The sequence below is a fragment of the Hoplias malabaricus genome, chromosome 1 (genome assembly GCF_029633855.1).
Source record: "Hoplias malabaricus isolate fHopMal1 chromosome 1, fHopMal1.hap1, whole genome shotgun sequence".
Lineage (NCBI taxonomy): Eukaryota > Metazoa > Chordata > Actinopteri > Characiformes > Erythrinidae > Hoplias > Hoplias malabaricus.
This window is the reverse complement of record NC_089800.1, coordinates 73,943,684-73,966,452: the sequence shown is the minus strand read 5'-3', so window position 1 is coordinate 73,966,452 and position 22,769 is coordinate 73,943,684. Positions and strand designations below refer to the sequence as shown.

The window sequence follows — 22,769 nt, the reverse complement described above, 5'->3', positions numbered from 1 at the left end:
TTCCAAAAAATAAAAACCCAGTGCTATTGCAAGCAACAGGAAAAAGTCAATCTGGAGTTGTGTTAATTAGCCACGAGAGGAGTGAGGAAGCAAACATAATCATTCGTTCAGGGGTTCAGAGGTTGCAGGATCCTGCAGGAGGCAGGATCCGTGCTCAACTCTGTCTTTTCAGGTCCCACTATAGTATAGCACCCCTTCCATTCAACAGTGCATTCTAATCATTCTCGTACATTCAGTGTCAAACAACCAAGAGCTGAATAGATCCATGAATGAGCAGCAGTAAGGAGCAATAAGGCAAAACTTAAATTTGATCCAAAATGGAGGGTAAAATATACTACCTGAGTCCAATGTTGAGGTGGAGTTAGTGGATATCTGGAGCTGACAGTGCACATTCTCTCTCTCTCTCTCTCTCTCTCTGTGTGTGTGTGTGTGTGTGTATGGGGGTGGGTCTCTCGCATTCTGTTTGTTTTCAGTCTGCTGTTAAAAAGCTTCTGTGGGGAAACACACAGGTCACTGATAGCCCTAATGCTGTGGAAAAGAACAAGGCTCCACCCCTTTGTGAGCCCTTTGCCCCTGAGGGGCAAGATAAGGCTACATATGTACACATGCACACACACAATATCACACACCCCAACACTGCCCAGTCTCTGCTTTTCTGATAGATTTTTGTATCTATACCAGTCTACATAAGTGCTCCACGCAATCGCAAACACAATTAGTTCCATTCATAACCCATTACATTTATAAAAGACTATTCTTTGTCATGACATGCCCTGTGTATATTATACATCTGAGTCGGGAAGGGGTCTAGCACTAATCAGTTTGTCACTACACTTCTTTTTATCACTGCCAACAATTCCTTATACAACGCCAATCTAAAACAATGACATTTTTAAGCAAATTTCCAATGTTCAAATACAATCATTAGAGTTTTGCTAGAATTGTGGCCCACACTAGTCATCCCAGTCTTCTGTGTAGGTTGGTTGGGGTAGCAGCCTTAAAGGGGATTGTGGACAATCACTGTTCTCTCTGGTTGTTTATATTCTGAAGCGAATTAAGCGTCTTTTAAATTTGAAAGCTCTGTGTTTGTGGGGAAAAACCAACAGTTGTTGGTATGTGGGGCTGTACGTTTTTATTCACTGTTTGAATTTCCAAAACAACAAAAATACTTCTGTATTACTCACCATGGTTGTCGTTAGACAGGTTTTAATGGTTCTGTGGGCCCCCTAAGATTTCTTTGCGTTTTGAACCAATACGGGACGCTTTTTGTTACACATGTCTGAGGTCACACTGTTATGGCAATGGTTTCAGACAGAAACACACATCTCTCTCTCAGCCGGAGCGAGGGGCAGATTCTCCATTGCTCCTAAACAGAGAACATGTTTTCATTGGTCGTGACCTTTATTAAGCCAATCAGAAGCCAGAGTTATCTGTCCATCATTTAGTGCTGCAGCCAATGGAGTCACTGAATGAATGTTTTAAACACAATTATACATTTATGAGAACATATAAAATTTGTGGGCAATAAGCGTTTTTAAAGAAATAAAAAACAAGAAGAGGTCAATTTAATATCAGTTATGTGCTTTAACAGGTGAAAACAGCATGGCGATTGGGCAGGTGCTCACAGCGGCTCTCTGCGCTTGTAGCAGTAGGTGAAGGAGAGATGGCGCGGTGTTAAACCTTGTTTTAGGGCTGTAATGATGCAAACAACGGCCACGTTTTCCTTCAGCTGAATGTTTTCTTCTATTTTGTTTTCATGTGTACAGAATTCTCGCTTAGTTTTTCTCTATTTTTGCCTCTGGATTTAGTCCTTATGGGCTTCGGAGTATCTCTCGGGATTGTTTTTTTTATAATAAAATCCAAATTGCTCATGTCTGTCTCTAGCCTTTGCTTACGTCCAGTAAGCTACTGAAACAGGGCTTTCTTTACACGGATTTCTCAAAAAACTGGGATCGTGTTCCCTCCCTGGAAAAAAAGGTGAGGAATGCTGTTACAATTCCACCCATGTACTATTTACTCTCAGCTATTCCACCCCAACGTTTCGAGTGACTATAAGGAGTTTGGTGTGTTCTCGCTGTGTCTGCATGGGTTTCATCCGAATGCTCTGGTTTCTTCCCAAGGTCCAAAAACACATGTTGGTAGGTGGGTTGGCAACTCAAAAAATTTGTGAGTGAATGTGTGAGTGAGTGTCGCCCTGCGAAGGACTGGCGCCTCCTCCAGGTTGTGTTCCCACCTTGCGCCAAGTGATTCTGGGTAGACACCAGACCCACAGCCACCCTGAACTGGATAGGCGCTTACAGACAATGAATGAATGAATGAATTCCACACCAAACTACAAGCCAACTATACCTAAACTTTGTTTATAATCAACAATATTTAATTATACCTTCCTTAAGTGTATCTTGATCAAAAGTAAAAGTTTACTCCAAATATACTTTATTGTATTTTTATCACCAGTATACTTAAGTATAAACATGTTTAGTATATCAAGAATAAGCTTCCCTTTTGTAAGGGGAGGCAGCACAATTCAGTCTGAGCGAAGAATAACAATTTAAAATGAGCGAGAAATGTAGATTTGATGTTGAAGTTGTGGAATGTTTAAGTTGTTTGTTTTAAAAATAAATTCAACACAGTGTTAGGGTTCGATTAAACTGCTTAAGTTCTACAGAATCTACATATATTTAAGAGTGGTCAACATATCTTCAAAATGATGTGTCATGAATTGCCCTGTCCAGTGCGTTCCTTCTCTTGTTTCCCTTGTTTGTCATACGCACATGGCTCTTTGTTTTGTTTTGTTCTTGTTCTCCTCCCTTGTCTCCACCTTAGCCCCTCCTTGGTCCATAGCTCCGCCCTCTCAACAGTGTCTACTCATGTGATTATTGTTCCAAGGTGTTTTTTATTACCTTCTGTTATAAGCCCTGTATTTAATCTCAGTTTCCGTCCACTGTTAACATTCCAGGTCCCTCTGTCTCAGTATCTCTTTGTTTAGTTTTAGCACTCTCTGTTATGTTCCTGGTTCTCTGTCTCACTAGTTGTGTGTTTAGGTTTTTCTCCCTGTGTTTAGGTCTCTCTCTCTTTAGATTTAGCTCTCCATGTTTAGGTTTAGCCTTAGATATCAGTGTTAAGTTTAGCTTTTTAGGTCTCTCTGTTTGTCTTGGTTTGTAATTATGTGTTTTGTTGAGGTCTACTCAGAATCTTAGTCTTCAGGTACGTGTCTAATGTTTTGTTATTTAGTTTCACGTTCACTAGTTGTGTCATTTTTCCCTCCCTGCGTCTACCCAAGTAATTTCTGTGACAGCATATTAATGAACGCTCTAGTAAGTTAAAATCTGTACATTTTTTGATAAAATACTGACAGATGTGGTTGCCAGAACTTCACCATAAAATACATGGTGGCAAGGTATATTACAATATGCTATTTTTCACACTTTAAATGTTATATTCATAAACACTGATTCCATATTGTACTGTATAGATATAACATTAAACCACAGAAAAAATATAGTTTAGCCAAACAATTAACATGAAAATGCAGTGACAAACACAAGGATAGAGTCTGAGAAACAGCCATAAGCATACTTCATACAGCCTCTAACAGGGCATCTTGCAGGAAGGAGCAAGGAGACAGGTTGAATTTGGGCTTGGTGTGTGACAAGATTCATGGTGTTGGTTGTCCTCTAGTCCTTCATCAGTGGACACAGGATGATGCTCACAGGTGACTGTTGGATATTTTTGGTTGGTGGGCTGTTCTTAGACCAGAAGTAACACCAAGAGGTTAAAAACTCAAGCAGCGCTGCTGTGTCTGATCCACTTGTACCAGCACAACACACACTAACACACAGCCACAACATCAATTGCTGCAGCGCTGAGAATGATCCACCATGAAAATCATACCTGATCTGTGGTGGTCCCTACCATTTGAAGGATAAGGTGAAAGGAGACAAACCAGGTATGCGCAAAAACAGCCCCTTTGTTATTTTACTCATTTAGCAAAAGGTGAGGAAACATCATCTTAATTTTACAAAAGGTTTTTTGATTCAAATCATAACACTCGCCTTTAATTGGCAAAGACATTTATTACAAACCAACAACAAGACATAGGAGAGAGAAAAATTCTCTTCATAATCCATCTAAATTTTCTGCAATCTCATAAAGTTTCTTGTGGTCCAGTAATTGCTTACACAACTATTTCCATGACCACATTGACATCACGCAGCAGCAGTTTGCAAATGGACAAATGTAGGAAAACACCCCTTACCTAACCTAAAATGGCATCTTCAGAATTGCTTTTTGCCAAAGAAATATCATGAACACCCTTTGGCAAAATGGCTTCTTTATAGCACCAAAATATGTTCCATTACTGTTACTATTCAAAGAAACCTTTATGCAGAAAGATGTTTCTGTTGCATATGTGTAAGCTACGTTAACTAAACTTCAGATTGTCTGAAACAGAAGAGGCTCAACACATCGACACAATAGATGCCTGCTCTCAGGTGCCACACTTTCTTTCTATCTGCTCCTGCCCCTTGTCTTTTTCACATTTCTGATTAGCAGCCACATTCTATCACTCCACAGACAAGTCAATTTTCATTTTTTGGGGGGAGGGTGAGGACGGCGGGGGGCCAGTGGAGGAGAAGCGTCACCGGAGGACCCCAGCGGGCCAGGAGCTGAAGCTGATAATTAGACTCGGCCGAAGCGCCGGGGTCAAAGAGCCAGGATTATTTGGCTTGTGAAGACAGCAATTTCCCTGAGCCACACGAGACGAGCCGCCGCAAAGCTGTTGCACATGTGCGCCGAGGTCGGAGTCAAGCCTGTATTCCCCACAGAAAATGCGAATATTGAAAGCAACTGTGACTGGAGCACTTCATTTGACTCCATCCAAGAAAGCGGCCTGCCTTTGCTCGTCAATTTCTGGCACTGGTTCACAGCTCTGACACAGGCTGATAATCATGCCTGGGCTTTATTTGCTGTAGTGTATGTGTATATATATATATATATATATATATATATATATATATATATATATTTGTGTGTGTGTACCAGGTTTCACTTACTTTGTGTGGGCTTGTCTTTCTTGTGTGGAATGCAAGCTGGTCCCTACTAAGTATTTAATTCATTTATAAGGTGAAGACTTGGTTAGTATTAAGGTGTAGTTACTTACTATTAAGGTGTAGATAAGTTAAGGGTGTTTTTTAAAAAAATTGTCTATGCAATGACCCCACTATGCATGAAAACAATTTTGTGCATGTGTGTCTGTGTGTTTCTCCCGCTTTCTTTTTCGAAGTACAGAGCTGTGCATTGGGGTTGATGGTCATGTCGCCTTCACTTAGGCGATCGTAAGTGGCAGAATTTAATGATGAGGTTTGCTGTCCCCTGTGCATGCTCTCCCACTCTGAACAAAAGGTGGAGGGTTTTTTTTCCCTTTCCCTTTTCTTTCTCTGAGATGGAGGGATGGAAGGAGTGCATTAGAGTGCCAGATCCTACGTAATTTTCAAATGCCAAATTGCATGATACACTCATACAGGGGGAGGGGTACATCCTGTGGCACTAGAAGAGACTGGCTTTTCACCATACAGTGTGGCAGGTTATTTTATTGCTTTTTAATACATTGTGTGGTTTTCTCCCCAATCTTAGCCTTGGCTAATCCTATTTAATGGCTAGGAATCCCTGATTATACCAAGCTGTGAGCACTAATGCTTTTTTTCAAATATTGCCAAAAATTATTGGACATCTCAACATGCTAAGAGGAGAACACTAACTACCAAACTATGTTATTTTAGCTTAGACACCATCGGCATCATGATGGGAGAGAGAGGGGTCTGTGCTTCCCTCCCAGAGAGCATGACATGAATTGTTCTCTCGGAGGCATCACCTGGGGTCTCCTAAAGATAAGGCCCACTCAGGGTTTTTTGGTTAGTTTTTAAGTTATTTGTTAGTCTATTATGGTTAAGGGCTGTAACAACTAATTGCACAAAATCAGTAAACATCAGCTGTAAAAATATTTGCCAACAAATTGCATTATTGATTAGCTATTTGTTTTTTCTTGTACTAACAGATAAATAATCATAACATTTGTCATCCAAACTGAAACGCTGGACATGTGTGTTTGACGCAGTAGAATAAGCCCGGGAGGTATTTATAAACAGATTTTACAGTAATACAGTAACAGATTTTTGGCAGCACCGTGGCTTGGTGGTTAACACGTTCGCCTCTCAGCACTGGGATCTTGGGTTCAATTCCTATCTGGGTGGAGTTTCCATGTTCTCCCCGTGTCTGCATGGATTTCCTCCCTCAGTCCAAAATGCCTGTATTTGTAAGTGAATGTGTGTGTGCGCCCAGATATGGATTGCTCCTCTGTCCTGCTTGAAACACTAGTGCCCGATGCAGTCCTCCAGGTGGATGGTCGTTCCTGGTTAAGGAACTGCCACTTCTCGCCAGTGTGTGTGTGGATTGAGTGTTGAATGGAATGATGTTCTGAACAATGTGGATTGTAAAGCGCCCTATGGTATCTAGAAAGATGCTATATAACTGTAACAATAAATTAAAAAAAATAATAATAATAAAAATAAATGGCTGATGAACTGAGAAAAAGCTTTAGCGTTAGGCTCCTCAAAAAGGTTGTTAGAGACAAAATGTGTAAAACTGTGGGGCACAAGCACAAAAAAGAAAGCAGTTAAATCTATGGAAGAATGATATAAGTTTGTCAAAACAGTAAATACATCAATCCATTTTGAATGTGACTGGCTTCATAGCATAGCAGCTAAGGCAGCAACAAAGTAGTGCTGAGAGTCAACAAACATCTCTCTCAACTTTTAAATGAACTGGAATGGCCATGATCAACACAGTTTACAGGAAAGAGTCAAATCTGTTTCTGTAATGAGTTTCTGCTATTGTTTTAATCATGGAAAACTGTAGAAGAAAAGAAGTCCTGTTGAGTTTACTCATGAAAAAATACCAATAAACAGATGCTTCAAGGACAAAACAAGGATAAGCATCACATAAAAATTCCTCCACTCCTTCACTTGTCTCTCCCTTATATCCTTAAAATAAATGTTATTTTACAATAATTTACTGGATTTCTCTCAGTCTAAAGTGCTGTGATTATTTACCTCACAAAAATAACAATGACTGCAATCTTAACCAGTGTTCATCCATTTTGTTAACAATATTGAAAATTAGGGATTTAATTATTCTGTTTTAAAACAGTCCAATCATTCATTCATTCATTCATTCATTCATTATCTGTAAGCGCTTATCCAGTTCAGTGTCGTGGTGGGTCCGAAGCCTACCTGGAATCATTGGGCGCAAGGCGGGCATACACCCTGGAGGGGGCGCCAGTCCTTTATAGGGCAACACACATACAGTGTGTGAGTTCACTCACACTCTCACACCCATGGACATTTTTTCGAGTCGCCAATCCACCTAAAAATGTGTGTTTTTGGACTGTGGGAGGAAACCGGAGCACCTGGAGGAAACCCATATGGACACAGGGAGGACACCAAACTCCTGACAGACAGTCACCTGGAGCGTGAACCCACAATCTCCAGGTTCCTGGAGCTATGTGACTGCGACACTACCTGCTGCAACACAGTCCAATCAATAATAATAATAATAATAATAATAATAATAGATTTTTATTTATAAATGCATTTCACGACACATAGTATTAGGCAGTTAACATAAATATATATATAAATATACCACACATATTACCGATTGCTGATATCTCCTACGTTAGCTGGTTAGCTTGATGCTATTGATGGAGGCATCCATGCTTTTTCTGTGCTGTTTATATATACAGAGGTAAAAAAAACTCTGTGCTCTAAATTGTCAGCTCTGTTTTGATGTGAAATGGTGCACTGTATAATAGTTGAGTTGTTCCTGAATATGTAATTAAAATATTTCCTCAGTATTTGTTTACAGATTAACTACATATATTAGAGATTAATGATTAGCGGACCTAAGCTTTAACCAGGGGGTGTCTAGAGATAACTGCCTCATAGCCGCAAATTTCTTTGACAAAGTACAGATTAAGCAAAGCCACAATGAGCTGCTGCGTTTACAAAAACAATTTTGAACATCCATCTATGTGTAGAAACACAAAACATATATCTGTATCTGTAAAATATACAGCCATAACATCAAGAAATAACATAAACATCAGTTCAGTCTGCCCTAAAACTGGCTTTTTCAGCAGGCTAACTTTACCGTCATCAATAATCAGGTTTCCTCTGTTAGCATAATGCTATTTAACTAGTGCATCAGTGGCTTTTCAGTTTGGTTAATTAAAGATTGTAACAGGCATTCAATTAACGTTTTTAAAAATGTTTTGGTCTTCCAATGACACATGCCATCAGGAAACTCCTTCTCCCCGCATACACTCTGTGCACATTCTGTCAAGAAAACAATACAGACCGATAGCCAATGACTTCAAAAGGACATGCAGTACAACCTGGTCTCACACCTACTCGTGATATAGTCACGTATATAGGAGACTGCAATTCGTGACATAGTCGCATATTTCCAACATTTTATGCGACAATATCACAATCATAAGTGTATGGGTAATTACCATACAAACCAAAACTCTTCCTCATTACAGGCGTCATTACTTATATAACATAGAAAAAGGCATAATTCGAAGGGTGTATTCCCGCCTTGCGCCCAGTGATTCCGGGTAGGCTCTGGACCCACCGCGACCCTGAACTGGATAAGTGGTTACAGATAATGAATGAATGAATTTCCCCTAAGCAATGCTTATTATTGGTGTCCTACTTTAGCTTTAACTCTAACGAGAACATTTCTTTCACTTAACGTTATTTTTGACTCATTTTCAAAAGGTTAATACTGAAAAGGCCATTTCTCTAGCCATTATTTGCTTCGATATTTCAGCAAATAATTAATTAGTAATGTTATATTTTCCGTAAATAAAAATAAGACCGTGGTATTAACGGATGGTAATGACGCCTGTAATGAGGAAGAGTTTTCGTGTTACTGTCGCATAACACGGGGCACTGATATGAGGGTTTGTATGGTAATTACCAATACACGTATAATTGTGATATTGTCGCATAAAATGTCGAAAATATGCGACTACATCACAAAATGCCTTCTCCTATATATGTGACTATATCACGAGTAGGTGTGAGACCGGGTTGTGCAGTAACAGAAGCAGCTACCTCAGGTCCTAGTGCGACCAAATTCCCATTACATTGTTGAAAATGAAAGATTCACATTTTATGAACTGTTACATGGGATTGTTCATAGATTTCTCATGTCGTTTGCAGTAACTGCACAAGAATTACATTCAAAACTATTTGTTCTTCCATTCCTCATAGAGCCATTGTATCCTAACCTGAGGTAGGTTACTATGTATGACAATATGTCACATTAATGTATAATACATGATGTCAGCATTTGAGTGCTGGAACCCCCAGAGTCCTGGTAAATATCCACCTCCTGACAGACACAACAAAGCGAGCAGAAGTTAGGGAAGTTGAGGGAAATTCTTCCAGGCAAGGCTTTTGAGAGAAAGTGTTTTTAGCGAGACATGGTGCTGCTACAGTGGCACTGGATACAAACAGGGGGACAGCTGTGTAATTATACTATTTTTACTGCCAGCAGCTCAGTGTGCGAGAGAAGAATTAGCATCACACCTGTGCATAATTGGCTAAATTAGCTTGCATAATGCCAGCTCGGAGCTGTATTGGCCGCTGGAAGGGGGAGGGAGCGAAGCGTGCAGAAATCGCAGGAGTTGTTGGACTCCCCCCGGAAATTTAGTCTGGGGAAGAGAAGCGCTGCCTGTAATCTTAGAGTACGGGCCAAGAGTGCATCTGAGGACCCCCCTTGCATGTGTTGTCAAACAATAGGCAAGTTGAGATGCTGGTCCTACTTCTCCTAGATCTGCTTGAGATGGAAAAAGAGGCAAACAACCCAGCACTTATTTGCTTTAATCCACTTGGCTGCTCCCCTCAGCCGCAAATGTCTTCCAAACAACAGTGACAGATACACAGCCTTGAGAATAGCAATTCTGGTGCATCACTGGAATAGCTGCAAAAAAATATGTATGTACACTGCAAAGATCAAATAACGATAGTTTAAAGAAGGCTTCTTTGGCACTGTGTCTGTTTAGCTCTCGAGCTAAAAACATCCTTTAAACTGAACAGCTCTATATGATCAATCTTCCCTCTCAGAACAGCTACAACATATGGCGAAAAGTCTGGTAATGCACCATACAATTAATGAAGTCAGCTACTTTAATGTCCACCCATTGCTGAAAGGTATCCAATTACATGCACAGCTTGTACAATTTTCACTAGAAAAGCATTGACCTATGGAATGGGATGGACAAAAACAGCCACATAGAAGCATAAAATCACCATGCTCAAAGCCAAGTGTCAGCTAGAGTGATATAAACCCCTCCAGCATTGGGCTGTGCAGCAGTGGAACTGCTTTCTCTGTGATGGAGTTTTGGTAGTTTTGGAATTAAAGGAACACTAGATTTTATATTTAACTTTAAATTACAGTTCTAAATTATTGTGATGTTTCACCAAATTCATTAAATTTGGCAGCTTTGGCAAAAATGTGTATATTAGTCTTGAGACAAAAATGTGCATTATTCTCATTTTAGTCATTTAATTATTGTAAAGTTTAGTCTGCGAAAATAATATATATATTTTTTTTTTTCATATTTTCAGACTGTTAAATCATGTTTCTTTAGAGTTTTTACTGTTTCTGAGATATTATTTATTGCTATCATTCATGAACAATAGCTTAAAAGTAATTTTATTTTAATTATTTTAAGAAACACATTAACATCTAAAATTATGGAAGGAATATGGCCACTTTTTCTTTAAATATATTTTGAATTTATTTAGCAACAGATAAACTGAGTCGACTCCAAGAGTTTCACCTCAACTGATCATTGCCCAACAGGTAATACGAGTGACTCAAGATGCTTGAAGAAATACTTCTTTGGAAGTCAACTCTTCTTTTGCTTAATTTGATAATTTAATGGTTTAAATTTGCATTGTTCCACTACTGAAAATGAGTTGAGTCATGCCATTTTAAACCAAAATCTTCACACAGTGGGCATCACAGTTGTGCAGCAGGTAGTGTCGCAGTCACATGGCTCTAGGGACCTGGAGGTTGTGGGTTCAAGTCCCGCTCCGGGTGACTGTCTGTGAGGAGCTTGGTGTGTTCTCCCCGTGTCCACGTGGGTTTCCTCCCATGGTCAAAAAACACATGTTGGTAGGTGGATTGCAGACTCAAAAGTGACCATAGGTGTGTGTGTGTGTGTGTGTGTGTGTGTGTGTGTGTGTGTGTGTGTGTGTGTGTGTGTGTGTGTGTGTCAGCCTGTGAAGGACTGGCGCCCCCTCTAGGGTGTATTCCTGCCTTGCACCTGCCTTGATTCTGGGTACGCTCTGGACCCAACGTGACCCTGAACTGGATAAGCAGTTACAGACAATGAATGAATGAATCTTCAGACACTCCTAAAGGAAAACAATATTTGTTCCCAATAATCATGTGACATAGTGGCAAAAACTTTTTAAAGTCTTGGGACCCAAGAAATATGCCATACATTCATATGCAACCCAAATCTCATCAGCACATCTGGCTGGACAAACGCAAGCAAGCAGACTGGAATTCTGGGCAGTCAGTAGCCAAAGAGTGGCCTCTCGCCATCATGTGATCACTGCCAACAGTGCCTCAGGAACTATAATATTGGGTGCTACACAGATTCTTTTCATTGCCAAAAGGAAACCATTTCTCTGTCACACATTGTGTCAAACCCTGAAAATGTGTGATTATTTTTTAATGTGAAACTGATACAAATTACAGCCAAAACATTGCTTAAGCTAATTAAGTCTAGAATTCATTATGAGGCTTGTCTAGTCCACCAAGGCAAGTTATGCAATAAAAACAGAACTGTAGACTGTAGTAATGTGATATTTTAAGTGCATTAGGAGGCAATGCTCCATCACAAATTAGAAATAACTGACTAGATGGGTGTTAGTGCTTTGTAACTAGACTCTGGAAAGATCTTTCTGTGTCTGCTTTAGAATGAACTACCAGTGTAGGTCGTAATGAACTACATATCAGCCATAGACACTGAAATAGTTGGTAAAACCACTGCTGTCAACATGGCAGATTAAGGTTTGATTCCCCGCTTGGAAACAAACACCAAACCATAAACATTCTCATTCTCAGAGATCTGATGAATACCATAAATGCAAAAAAAAAAAAATGACTACAGCTCATTTGATATGACTGCCTGGTGATTTTGTGCAACTAAATGCTTACCTTCATCCTAGAAAAAGTCTAGCCTACTTGTTAGATGCCATGCTTTCTGAGTATGTTTAAGCAAAATAATCTCGATGTTCTGAAGGTGCGTGTTGTAGCAGTGAGATCACTGCAAATTACTGTGCTTTACCACCATCTACTGGTTTTTACTAACAGTGTTAAAGATGAAGTCAGCTGCTTTGCAGACTCTAATTTCAGTGATTGGACTGTTGAGTGGTCATGGTCCTCAAAATGAAATATTTAAAAAAACAAAAAGTTTTTTTTTCCTGACTAAATTGTTATGGGGTTTTTGTTTTTCGAGTTGTTTGCTACTTTTTCAAATTGAGGGAACTGCTTTTACAAAAAACAAATAAATAAATAAATAAAATTATATATATATACACAGTACCAGTCAACACTTTGGACACACGTTCTCATTAGTCATTGGTGGAATAGGGCTAGCCACAGCTGTTCACTGAAACCCATTCCAGGTGACGACCTCATGAAGCCGATTGAGAGAACGCAGAGAGTGTACAAAGCTTTCATCAAAGCAAAAGGGGGCTATTTTGAAGAATCTAAAGTATGAAAACTTTTCTGGTTTGTTCAACACTTTTTTTACTACATAATTCTATACGTGTTCCTTCATAGTTTTGATGTCTTCCATCTTCATTTACAATGTAGAAAAAAAACTAAGCAAAACTGAATGAGAGAATTCCAAACGTTTGACTGGTACTGTACATTCACAAAATGTGGAAAATGGCCCAAAACAAAAGAAACCCTCCCTGAGTGGGTGATCTTATGTTTGAAGAAAAAACCTGTTGTTTGTACATGGCTGGACTTTAACTTGTCTGTCAGTTTTTATTTAGTGTTTGATTTACCACAGAAATTAATTTGTAATTTGAGCTGTTCGGTTTTGTAAAACTTTCTGTCTTTCATTCTGTCTGCCATCTCCCAAATTCTGAGACATTTCCACGTTAAGTATTACTTCACAGCTAAAATAAGTCAATATTACCCACCTATCTCGGTTCTAACTTTTCAAAGTCTGGAGCTTTTTACAGTGTCTAAAAAACTCCAGATGCCATTTCTCTGAGAGCAAGTGAAAGAGAGCAAGCCTAGCATAGCATAGACTGTGAGAAGTTTGGTGTGCTCTCCCTGTGTCTGTGTGGGTTTTCTCCCACAGCCCCAAAACACATGTTGGAAGGTGGATTGGCTATTCAAGAAGTGTGCCTGAGGGAGTGTGTGATGTCCTGTGATGGACTGATGCCATTTCAAGGTTTGCTCCTGGCTTGCTCTCAGTGTTTCTGGGTAGAAACTGGATCTACTATGACCCTGAACAGGATGAAGTGCTTACAGAAAATGAATGATGAATTCATTTTTGAAAATGAGGTGAATAATCCCAATAAAATATGCTTATAATAAAATACATATATTCAATTTCGTGACATCATCACTGCATAGTGCTTTGGTTTTCAGTTTGGGCAAAGCTCGTTTTTAAAGAGCCCCTCAAATGAAAATCAAGTGTATACCCTTTGTAACAGGTCTGTGCTGTGTTTATATATGCCTGAAGAGGTATCATGTGTGAAATAATTATTAAGCAGTCAACACCATGGCTGAACATGTATTCTTTGAAGATACAATTAAGACAGTATCAAATGAAGGAGGATTCTGACAACCAGGGTTTATTATGCTATAAATATAAAGAGCAAATCCCTTCGACTGGTGGGGCAGGGTTTTTGAGCTGTAGATGAGTGAAAGAAGACTACGTAGACTCAGAAATAGGGGCTAATTGAATAATCATAGGTCTGTACATACTATAAAGATACATATATGAACCTTTTATATCATTATGGGATTTTTTCTTTGGAAACAAAGCCTACATATATTATGTGGCTGAACAGAAATTAGTTTTTAGAAGTTTACCTACTGTACTGTAACCAGTATATAACCAATGAAAATTTTTTTCAAATTTTAACCTTTTTTGGCCTCTCGTTCTGCACATCCCTATTGTTCACTCTCTCTCACTCTCACTCTCTCAAGATTCAAAGTAATTTTATTGGCGTGACTGTTGGCATTGATATGAGAACAATATTGCCAAAGCAAAAAGGGGAATATGAGAAAAAATAGAAGAATTTTATTTATTTATTATTTATTTATTACCACAGTGCTTACCACGGTGTCCATGTGTTTCTTTCCTCCCTCTCTCTCTCTCTCTCTCTCTCTCTCTCTTTCTTTCTTTCTTTCTCTCTCTCTCTCTCTGGTGTGGTATATCGCGCAAAGACATTTGTAAAAGCTATATTACACGTCACTGGGGCTTTTATTATGTAACACTGAGTACGCTTGCGGTGCACATGACCTGACAATCCCTCTCTCTATTTGTGTTTTGATTTGAATTTAACCAATCAGAAGAGGGCGGGGGCGTGTTCTCAGACGAGCTGCGAATTTCGAATTTCAAAACTTTGGAGATTTAAACTCAACGAGCGCTTCATTTCTAACAGCTTCGAAATCTGCAGAAATTGTGTTTTTCATTCGAAAAACTACAGACGGATGGGACCTCAGTGTCTCTAGTTCGCCGTTCTTATTCTCCGCCGAACGCTTTCATTCGAACTCCACTCGCCGATACTGAGTCAGTTTAAAGATTACATCGACGACTTACATAACAACAGACAGGAACATCTGTTTGGGAAAGAAATGTGGCTTTACGCTACTAAATAAGAGAGCCGATTGAGTTCTGTTGTGTTTGGTAGCTATCGTAGGTTATATTTTAATGCTCTTGGCGATTTTAAGGACTGCAGCACAATAAGGTTAAAATGAAAAAGAGGATGAAGAAATGCACTGAAACGCAGGGGGACGCTCTCGACGGTAGTATGTTGTTTTAGTCTCTTATTTAACTTTAATGCTCTAAAATGTAATTAAACTGTCTAGACGACGTTGATGCTGTCATTACATGTATATAGTAGACTATTTTAACATATTCCCAGTTTCTGACTTTTCAAGTAGCCGTTGTTATGTTTTGTAGTCTGTGAATTGTGCAAGCGACGTGACAACTGTCCAGACAAATATGGCGAGAAGGTCACTCTGCAGGAGCATAACATCACCGTCCATTATTTTTGCTTGGTAAGGATTTGGATATCTGTGGTGGCTCTTCTGGAATAATATAAAGATTTTGATTAAAATGTAACACAGTCGTTTAGAGGCCAGGGAGTTTTCCAGAAAGTAAAATTTCTTAGTAAGCCAGATGAAGTCTATGATGTCCATTTGGAATATCTTTTGTTGCCTGCCCTTGTGCTGTTGGTCAGGGTTAACACTACATGTATGGCTTAACTGAGTAATCCTACTTTGTGGGAACAAAACACTGTTGTGGAAAACACTTGGAAAATGGGACACTATGCTGAAAACATAAGTAAAGTCCTAGGTACTTCTGTGTGAAAAAGGAGAAAATGTCAAAAGACTTGGGTCCAAAAATCATGCCTCTATATAGTAAAGTACACTATTTTGTAGCTGTAAAATAAAATAAAAGAATAGTAGAATATCCAGTGCCCTCAGCAATCCCACTGTGCACACAAAATACTCTACAACCAAAGTCCCTTTGTGGATTTTCTATGGATATCGATGATGATTCAGCTTCTCAGAATCTACACCAAGCCTGTGATGGAATCTAGTGTCACACAGTGACCAGCAAAACCTGACCGGGTCTGAAATAATTTCCTAATCATGTTCACTACAGTAGTGCTGTGTACAATGATTTAGATTTTCAAACGTAAAGAGAAGTGAATAAGGGGGCATTGTGGGCAATGTATGGAAAAAATGCAGCCGTTCAGACTAAATTTGTGAATTAGGTGTTGATTGAGTGATTGGCCATAGTATGGTGTCTATATTGACAAATTTCCTCGTTACTATTATTTAAGCTGACCACAGCCATTTCCCACATTGCTTAGCTTTTACAATCCTTCATGAAAACACCAGCAGTTTATTTTTTTAAGTTGTTCATTCACTGTCAGTCAGAAAGGTTGTATATGTTAGGGTTTTAATGGTGACTTTTCATGTTAAAGATGTTGGAAAATGCAAAACAACTTTTTGTATATAAATAACTTAAAGTGGTTGCCTGAAAGATATTAGAACCCTGGCAGCACGTGTAACCGCTGTCCTCTTACAGTTAATGTCTAGTGGAATATTCCAGAGAGGAAAAGAGGATGAAGGTGTTCACGGTTTTCTCGTGGACGATATCAGACAGGAGATCCGCAGATCTTCAAAACTGGTAAGTCATCTCAAATGTGTCAACCTGAAGCCTTTTTATGTGATGTGCTCCTTCTACTTGTATAATAGGGAAATAATAACTTTCCCCTTTCTTAATGCAGAGGTGCATGCTCTGTAAAAAGAATGGTGCTTCAGTTGGATGCGCCATTAAAAGCTGTAGACAGATGGTCCACTTGCCTTGTGGAATCGAACAGGAGTTTATCTTCCAGTTTACTGACTTATTCCCGTAAGTAGTTTCCTTCTTTAACCGATGCAAAATAGAGCACTTGGCATGCTACTTTTACCTGTGGGCTACATTCATTACTAAATAATGATAAATATAAGCATATAAATAACTAGAAAGCCAACAGTCTGTTCGTTCACGTTACAAGTACCTTCTAGGTGTTCACAAGGGTTCAGTTGTTTTAGTCTCAGGAGTCTGTCAGCCTAAGACCTACCATATACATGTATAGTTCCTTGCAGATGTATTAAACTTCCTGTTGTTAGTGTTTTCTAGATTACCAATAACACTTAAACTTTTTTACTAGTCATGCTTACAGTGTGTTCAGAAATTCATTGTCTGTAACCACTTATCCAATTCAGGGTCCTGTGTCCACCAGGTTTAGTACTTTACATTAATGGTCCAGCAACAGAAAGGCCTGTCACAACAGTCACACACAATTGTGCCAGAAATAATTGCGATATTATTGTCATTTTAAGACCATTTTATGCCAAAGACAGTTACACCCTAATTAACATACATGCATAGCAATATGTTTCTTTTTTAATGTCTAGTCAAAAAAATCGCTGTTTTTAAAGTTAATCCACAAAACAGCTCTAGAATAGTGAGACTAGAGAAACCGAGAACAGAATGACTGGCTAAAATATTAGCGACGTTCATTCAAAAGTAAAGAGAAATGTCCATAAACATTGGGCAATACTGCAATCAGCAAAAATGATTGAGATAATCCATATATTGTACAAGAAGTCAACAATATAATTATTGTAACAGGCCTAGACACAAGCTAATGCATGCTTATGAGAATTGAGCTTTTCCTTCCTGCACACCCACCCATTTTTAAGGGCAAGAATAACTGTCGTTTAAATTTTGTTGTAATTCCCGCATAAATAACTTTATTAAACTGAGTGCTTTATTGGCTTCAGACAGTCCAATCAGATTAAAATATTTGTTTAATTTTTCACACAATTTAGCTCTAACATTTAAGTCTTATTTCAGGTCTTTCTGTAAGAAGCACCGTCCTACTCAGAGCTGCTCTATCAGCCCTACACTTCCTATTTGCTGCTCCATCTGCTTGGAAAACATTGAGCCTGTTCTGTCCTATTCTGTGCTCAAGTGCCCCGTTTGTCATGGGAGCTGGTTTCATAGAAAATGTGTTCAGGTAACCCTAACAGAAAGGACATAATCACTTGCTTAAAGAGCTTATACATATAGAAAATATTATTTTGCTGCTGCTAATTATTATTATTATTATATATATTATTTATTTTTTTCCTCCCCCACCTCCTTTAGTTCCAGGCGCACAGTGCTGCAATGTTTTTCTTCAGATGTACCTTATGCAACAACAAGGAACAGTTTCAGCAAGAAATGCTCAGAATGGGAATATACATACCAGAAAGGTACTTTGTTGTTTTTTTGGTTATACAAGTTTGTTCATTTGAAACAGACTCTTTAATGGAACTTAATTGTTTAGAGATGCATCATGGGAACTGGAGGAAAATGCTTACAGGGATCTTTTAGAAGTGTACCAGCGGTGTGATGCTGTTAAATGTTCCTGCCATAAAGGTCGCAGCTACAGTGCACAGTCAGGGTAAGCAAAGGGCAGCATTCAGTACACTTCTGATTTATTTATGTTTTTAAACATCTGCAACTAAAAGAGGATCTGCTCAGTAGAGTGTAATTGTTTTATTAAAATAAGTGATATTTGATGGTAAAGGAATCTCTGTGATCCTGTAGGTCTTTTGAGATAGTTCGTTGCAAGTTCTGCGGATCTAGTGGAACCCACAGGAAATGTTCCTCTCTCAAGCTATATGAGGCCAACTGGAGTTGTGCTGATTGTAGAGCTGTTGTTGAAGGAACAGGTAAGTTTGATCAGCTGAGAGTTTTATCCCAAGCTGCTTAATTTCTTGTTCTGATTTTTGTAATAAAAAAAAAAAAGATTCTTTGAGATTCTACATGTGCTAAATTGGTGTGTGTGTGTGTGTGTGTGTGTGTGTATATATATATATATATATATATATATATATATAAATGCCTAGACAAACAGGACTGCCGCAATCATTACATTATCAATTTATCATACAATATATAAACATTTCCTTGATATTTGTTGACCTCAGTATCACCCATTGTGTTTACATTAGGATCAACATTCATAATATTAGCCAGTCATGCTGCACCGGTCCCTGTTCTGGAGCCATTATGTTGATTTGTTATAAAATAGTGGTTTTATTTATAATTCCCATGTCTTTGCTAAATGTTAATTGCTCTTAAAGGGGTGTAACTGTGTTATTATGCTATTAGATTGTCATTTATATCAGTGGCAAAAATTTGTTTTAAAATGACAATATTGCAATTATTTCTGGGACTGTATATTGAGCACAAAAATGGCTATTGTGACAGGCCTAGACAAATATAGTAATTCTGATTATGACTATTACTCTGAGTTTGAAATAATGAAATTTAATTCTACCTTTTTTTTTTCTTTTTTTTTTTTTTAATTCTCTACCTCATTTTTAATTTCCAACAGTGTCCACATTGCCAAACCATGTTAAATCGCCTCTAGCTAAGAGGCAAGAGAAGAAAAGGCTGTTTAAAAGATGTCTCTCCAGTGTTCAATCACTAATCTCTAAAAGGTACTTTTATACACTGTTTTGATGTCCAGATTTTGGAATACAATTTTGAATGTCCACTTGAACGGCCATTAGAGAATATACCAATCAACTTTATTTTCCAATTCCTTGTTTCTAAACTCATAGTCTGTTCTATCAGCTCCACTGACCAGACATGGGCACTTGGTAGTTCTACAATTACAGATTGTTGTTCATCTCTTGCTCTGCATATTTTATTTGCCCCCTTTAATCCAGGAAGGTGAAAAGAAGGTGGTTATAATGTTATGGTTGATCAGTGTATGTTGTATTTTTTATGGCCTGGCTTGTTGATTTTGAATCATGTGCCTGTTTACACGCAAGTGAAATTGTCAGAGGTGAGGGATGAAACTCAATAACTGTGATGTGTTGTGAATGACTGAAAGCATGCCACGGGAATGTATATAGAGATTTGTTTCTTCATGCCAGACGGTGTTTGGATGCAAGTCCTGCAGAGATTTTAATGGATCTTGCCACTCAGATAACACCACAGCAGACCACAACAGTGCAAGTGAAAAGTGACCAGGTAGTTGAAGTTGCACTGCAGGCTCTGCGACAGAGAGATTTCAACCCCTGCCACACACTGTCTGTGAGCTTCTCCATAAGCAAGCAAAGTCAGAAAATGTCCAAACAGCGGTTCCTCAGCCTCCTCGTACAGAACTTGCAGCACTCAACTATTTTTGAGGGGCCCGAAGGAGATAAAAACCTGGCTCTGAGCTCACAAGGTAAAATTATACTCATTAAATTGCCTGCTTAAAAAGATTAGTTTAACTAGTTTGAACGTCTCTTAAAACTAAATACTAAGTTGTTAGACAAACATAATTATAGCCAGTATACATGATCTCTAGACATTTCATTGCAAATTATCTTACAAAAATAAGCAGAACCCCACTTTTCTTTCCCCTGTTTAAAGAACAATGTATTTCAGTTCAGTGTTGGTGAGCTTCTTCAGAGATATGTACTTGAGTAATACCAGGAATAGCTTTATTAATGGTGGCGTTTCTGTGTGCAGCACTTCGGGATGATCTGTACTATGAGATTGGTAGTCTCCTTGCCTTCTCTCTTGTCCATGGAGGCCCTCCTGTGGCATTCTTCTCTTCTGCACTCTACTACAGCCTGTTCCATTACCCGTCTGATTACAAGCTAACTGTTGAAGACTTGGGAGATGTAGTTTTAACACGCAAAGTCAGAATGGTCAGTCACGTGTATAGTTTATTCCTTTTCTTATAACTGTGAATGACTTACTGATGCGAATGTTAGAGTCCATATATATCATTTCTCCTGCTTTTTTTTTTTGCCGTGTATGGTCAGCATGCTATAATTAAACTGCTTTCAGATTGCAGAATCAAGCTCATTGGAAGAACTGAAGCAAGCAATGAGGGCCGCATCTGAGCATTTGCATGTAGCAGGCTGCTGGCGAGAGGTCAGCAAACTGGAGGACAAATACACACTGCTGGAGGACTTTCTAAATTTCTACCTGATAATAAGAATGCAGCTGCCTCTTCAAAGGTTAGATCCTGCAATATTAAGAATGTATTGCAAATAGTACATGAGTGTTAAACACCTCTTGGTTGTCATTTTCATCAACTGTGAACTACCTTTTTATTATTTTGGTGTTTTTTTTTGTTGTTGTTGTTGTTTGTTTGGTTTTTTTAGATTTCGTGAAGGCCTGAGGACACTAGGTGTTTTTGAGCGCATCCAGTCTAGGCCAGAGGGCTTCTACCCAGTTTTCTGTGACCCAGTAGAAAGGATGACAGCTGAATTAATGTTTTCCCTTTTTACTGCTCGGTTTTCTGAGGATGAGAAACAGAAGTCAAAAGAAGAAATGACAATCAATTCATGGATGATGTATCTACAGGAATGTGAAGGTATTTATTAATTAATGTATATAATGTTTGTTGTTGTTTGGATTTTTGTTTTCAATTGTATTGAAAATGCCAGCAAGTTATATACAGTTACCAGCAAACTGTGGCATATTCTGTGCTATAATACAAAAGTTATGTAAATCTAATGCTAAATTCTTAAAAACTTTGTGTTCCTCATTTCTTTTCTTCCAGCCGGAAAATGTGCAGCATCGTTAGATGATGTTCTCAGATTTGCCACCAGTGCTGATGTGATCCCTGCCATTGGCTTCAACCCTGCCCCCTCGCTATCATTCTTTAAACCACTCGACCTTTCTTGTGCGTTTCCTCAAAGCCAGAATGAAGTTAACCACATTGTTCTACCCATGCTGCCCTCCTACGAGCTATTCAAAAAACACTTGGAATATGCTGTGTGTCAGGTGTCCGTGATGCAGGCCATTTGAATGCTCTGCGGTCTCCTGAATTAACTGGTTAGAGCTGAAATATAGGTGCAGTCCTTAATGGTGCTAAATATGTAAATCTGTTGTATTAGTTCATCTGTGAACCTTTTTTGTTTTGTTAGATAATGAGTATGTGGTTCTCCTAGAAAACTATGTGGAGGGACAATTACTGAAGAACTCAACTCAGTTCACACTCACATGCGTATTACATTCATACATTCATTAGCTGTAAGCGCTTTTCCAGTTCAAGGTCATGGTGGGTCCAGAGTCTACCTGGAATCACTGGGTGCAAGGCGGGAATACACCCTGAAGGGGGCATACTTATTACAAACGGGTAGAATTTGTAAAACACAAGTACTCAGTACGAGGCCTGTTCTGTATTACTATTACTGTATATAACAACATTCTTTGTTAATAGAGTTGTAATTTATTGAAAAATAAAAGTTATATAACGTTACATTCTTCATCTAATATGCAAAAACCAGGTATGTTAAACAATATGGTAGCATTGTTGTAATCACAACACTGATTTCTTGACTTGCTATGGAAAGTCATAATGCAGATTGACTTTTCCCACAAAATCAGTTTGTGGGATAATGACAAATCCCTATTCTTCCCATAATAATCTGTCATTAAATTGTGCTCCAGAGAGCCTTTTATTTTGTTTCTTTTAATTGTAACATATTTTCTTTTCATTTAAACTAGTCACCGGATTTGGGTTCTTTTACAATTGTACCAGTTGGTGCACACTTCTTGATGGTTTTGGGCATAGACGTTTGCTGTGCCAGCCAGAATAAATCCATGTAGTGGAGCAAAAGTTGATGTTTGTAAACTTTGTGTGGCATCCATAGATTACTTTTAAAAGCCCAGTCAGATTTGCTTTTTTACTTTATATAGAATGTCTACCTGAATGTCTGTATTTTTCAGTGACTTGCATGTTTGTTTGTTTGTTTTTGTTTTTTATAAATGAAAAACAAAAGCACAGGCCAAAGTAACACAAAAGTGAATGTGTTGAGCAAATCATGTTTTAGATACCGATTTTCTATCCTGTTTTGTTTATTGTTCT

At 38.5% G+C, this 22,769-nt stretch overlaps 1 protein-coding gene across 2 annotated transcripts; it reads left to right on the top strand.

Annotated features, from left to right (window-relative positions):
* Positions 1-14,700: 14,700 nt before the first annotated feature.
* g2e3 (G2/M-phase specific E3 ubiquitin protein ligase) lies at positions 14,701-22,769 on the top strand. Of its 2 annotated transcripts, none has more exons than XM_066683484.1 (14): positions 14,701-15,141; positions 15,299-15,396; positions 16,436-16,537; positions 16,638-16,762; positions 17,753-17,915; positions 18,047-18,153; positions 18,228-18,344; positions 18,491-18,615; positions 19,284-19,389; positions 19,831-20,126; positions 20,414-20,595; positions 20,738-20,910; positions 21,058-21,269; positions 21,459-22,769. In XM_066683484.1, exons 1-14 carry the CDS (start codon positions 15,090-15,092, stop codon positions 21,704-21,706), a joined length of 2,106 nt encoding a protein of 701 aa, XP_066539581.1. In that variant the 5' UTR covers positions 14,701-15,089; the 3' UTR covers positions 21,707-22,769. The 2 variants fall into 2 exon arrangements, with proteins under 2 accessions (XP_066539581.1, XP_066539572.1); XM_066683475.1 differs by having other exon boundaries at positions 14,701-15,144.